The 3,587-nt window shown below is 46.6% G+C and overlaps 1 protein-coding gene across 9 annotated transcripts in view; it reads right to left on the bottom strand.

Annotated features, from left to right (window-relative positions):
• Nucleotides 1-3,587, bottom strand: part of ZC4H2 (zinc finger C4H2-type containing) — a 14,546-nt gene that overhangs the window by 10,496 nt on the left and 463 nt on the right. For 2 of the 9 annotated variants that reach the window (XR_008966110.1, XR_008966109.1), the window contains exon 1: nucleotides 713-2,066. The exons of 1 other annotated variant lie outside the window; for it this stretch is intronic. Coding sequence is in view for 6 of the 8 variants with exons in the window: in XM_057377962.1 (XP_057233945.1) it covers nucleotides 713-787; nucleotides 2,074-2,130; nucleotides 2,588-2,601 (146 nt within the window). In the remaining 2 variants the exon portion in view is untranslated. 6 more of the 9 variants (XM_057377962.1, XM_057377964.1, XM_057377963.1 and 3 more) reach the window with 6 other exon arrangements.

The raw sequence follows: 3,587 nt of genomic DNA, 5'->3' as shown, positions 1-3,587 counted from the left end.
ATGGATGGATGGATGGATGGATGGATGCATGGATGGATGGATGGATGGATGCATGGATGGATGGATGGATGGATGGATGGATGCATGGATGGATGGATGGATGGATGCATGGATGGATGCATGGATGGATGATGGATGGCTGTCTTGCATCCCGACAGGGCTCCACCGGTGCCCGCAGCACTGCCCGGCCCTGCTCTGCCCAAGGGCTCGTCCGCCCTCGGCTTTGGGTGTCAGACTCTGCTTTCATTGCCATCCCCCTTCTTTCTCAGCCCAACAAGGCTCCTGCCCGGGAATGAGTGGGGCAAAATAAGACAGAGAGCCTCATGAATATGAAATACTAATTTAAAGGACTTAAAACCAAACAAACAATCAAACCCTACAAGCCCTGCGGCCCGACACCACTCCCCCCGCTGCGCCGGGGCTGCTCGGTCCTTCCCACCCGCGCACTCCGCCTTCTCGTGTTATCACTCAGGGCCAGTTCTCTGCAAATGCACGACCATTACCGCCCTTCACTACGCATTCCAGCGGCGATTCCCAGCAGCAGATGCTCCCTCCCTGCTTAGAAAAATGTGTTTTGAGCTCTCATCGTAAATCCAGCGGTAGTTTTCTTTGCCTCAGTAGCACAATAGCTACTTTCAGATCGATGCAACTCCTCCGCTCCCCCGAGGAAAAAGCTGCTTCATGTAACCGAAGGGGCACAAAGCAAACATACCTGATCTCCTTGATGCTCTCGAGTTTGCACATTATTTCTTGCTCATCTGCCATGCTTTTCACTCCCGGTTTACACCTCCCGTGAAACGCGCAAAACGCCGAGGGGGGGGAAAAAAAAAAGCCCGAAACCAAACCAAAACAAAAAAACCCATACAATAGACACAATGTAGTCACCCCCTCCTCGCATATGGGCTCTGAGCCTGTGCGGCAGACTCTAGTGGGAGCTATGGGACTTAGAGTCCAGGTTCCTATTGCTGCCCAGGCAGAGAGACTGCAGAAAAACTACAACACCCACAAGGCAGAGCAAAAGCTTGCGTGCCCTTCTTCCTGCAACTACATTTTAAATCAATTTGTCACACCTCATTATGTCAAAGGTTGTTAGGAGTGCAAAAAGAGCAGAAGGCTTCGCTCTGAGATGTGTGCAATGTTTAGCATTTTGCTAAAATACGCACTAAAAGACTGTTGATGGGTCCATGATTTTGATTAAAAGCTTTGACAAAAAGGTAGGCTATAGTCATTACTACTACAGTGCTGTTTTCTACTGGATGCTCTGAGTTTACTACTGGATGCTCTGATTGCTCACCAAATCCAATTTTGGCACTTTTCTGGAACATAATGCATTAGCAGCAGTCGTGAATAAAAGATGTTTTAGATATTTTCTGCATTATTTAAGGAGTTTTCCCTATATTGTTAGTGTTCTTCAAATAAAGAAAAAGGCAGATGAGGGAAAACAGTGATAGGCACCAGAACCCTCTTCATCATGCCACAGCTTTTGTAAAGAAATTAGAACACAAAATGTCCGATCTGCATGTAATTTGAGTCAATTGCAAACTCTCGTTGCCTTAAAAATTGAAGACTGTAGGATTGAGCTCTGAGTGAGCTGTGTGCTCAAAGGGGACAGACTTYTTCAATGCACGATTTAAAAAGATGAACTAATTGGTTTGAGGGGGTAGAAGACAAGTTAGCTACAGTCAGTCACTGAATCTTGTTGCTAAGACAGTGAGGGAGTGAGAGCAGGCAGGGTGAGGATAAGAGGGAGAAAAGGAAAATGCTCTTGAACAAGACTAATGAGAATCCCAGCCTCCTTTTGCACTGTTTATTTTATTTTTTAATCTTTGGTTTCACAGGCTGAGCTAAAAGGTTGAGGGCAGAAAATAAGTCTGAGGRCAAGATACAAACTGGAATGTAGTGATGCAATATAGGGCCCTTATAATTGAACAATTAAATATTAATATTCTAATGTTGTTTTTTAAAAAATGCAACATGTTTTATGAAAGAAATAGCATTTAAAGAAATGTTAAAGACGAATGGAGAAGAGCTTCCAATAAAACACACAAAAGAACTGAACTTGGGTTAACATACCACTGGATTAGGTACAAGTCACCACCATAAGCAGAATGTGTAGCAATGCTACAAAACCTAAACATCAGAAAATGGATGAGTCAAAGTGGTGCATCCTAAGTTGTGAAATTTGCTTTAAATTACTGAGTTTCTTAAATGGAAATTAATTCTTTCTGTATCCTATTAGGGTTTTGAGCTTTCAAAATATATTCTTCATATTTGCCAGATTTTTTTCCTATGAGTGGGTCATCCCAATTGTACTGGCCATTTCAYATATTGAGGGAAAGCTGGTATTGGTTTCAGGATGCTTTGAGAAGCTGAAGGTAGTCATCAGCAACACTGACACTGAGAGGAAGCAACTACATGCTAGACCTGAGAACTTCAGAGCATCTAGTCTTTAAATATCAATAAATATCAAAGCCTAAAGTATTTGCAAATTTTTGTTAATCCCATGCCAGACCATCCTACCTAGGTAAAGGTTTAAATACCTCCATGTGTTAATCTTGGCCCATCCCAAAGGYATGCCTAAATATACCTGCATTCAGTCATGTCCTTTACATTTCATCCTCCACCCCTGTGACCTGCAAAACTGGGAAACCAAGGTATTTTTACACCCCGCCTGGCCCCCATCTGCCCTCCCTCAGTCTCCTCATCCTGTTTCAGCAAAGGGATCGGATGTCTGCAAGGGACAATGCCAAGGGAAACTGTCTTCCTTTTCCCATTCTCTTCCGGAGCCCAACTACACAGGCACCTCGTGGCTCGCTGCCACGATTCGGTACTCCCCAGGTGGTCCCCGTCCCTCGTACCCGTTCCCCGTCCCCGTTCCCGTCCCCGTTCCTGTTCCCGTCCCTGTCCCCGTTCCCCGTTCCCGTTCCCCGTTCCCGTTCCCATCCCCGTTCCCGTTCCCATTCCCGTTCCCCGTTCCCCGTTCCCATTCCCGTTCCCGTTCCCATCCCCGTTCCCGTTCCCCCGTTCCCATTCCCATTCCCATTCCCATTCCCCATTCCCGTCCCCATTCCCATTCCATTCCCATTCCCATTCCCATTCCCATTCCCACTCCATTCCCATTCCCATTCCCACTCCATTCCCACTCCATTCCCATTCCCATTCCCATTCCCATTCCCATTCCCATTCCCATTCCCATTGCCATTCCCATCCCATTCCCATTCCCATTCCTATTCCATTCCCATCCCCATTCCCATTCCATTCCCATTCCCATTCCCATTCCCCATTCCCATCCCATCCCCATTCCCCATTCCAATTCCCATCCCATTCCCATTCCCATTCCCATTCCCACTCCATTCCCACTCCATTCCCACTCCATTCCCATTCCCATTCCCATTCCCATTCCCATTCCCATTCCCATCTCATTCCCATTCCCATTCCTATCCCCATCCCCATTCCCATTCCCATTCCCATTCCCATTCCATCTCATTCCCATTCCCATTCCCATCCCCATTCCCATTCCCATTCTCATTCCCATTCCCATTCCCATTCCTGTTCCCATCCCCATTCCCATCCCATTCCCATTCCAT

This window comes from Malurus melanocephalus, unplaced genomic scaffold (assembly GCF_030028575.1).
Source record: "Malurus melanocephalus ecotype Western Australia unplaced genomic scaffold, MMel_1.1 scaffold_335, whole genome shotgun sequence".
NCBI classification, from domain to species: Eukaryota; Metazoa; Chordata; class Aves; order Passeriformes; family Maluridae; genus Malurus; species Malurus melanocephalus.
Note: the sequence above shows the minus strand (reverse complement) of the source record. Positions and strands in the feature narration are given on the sequence as shown.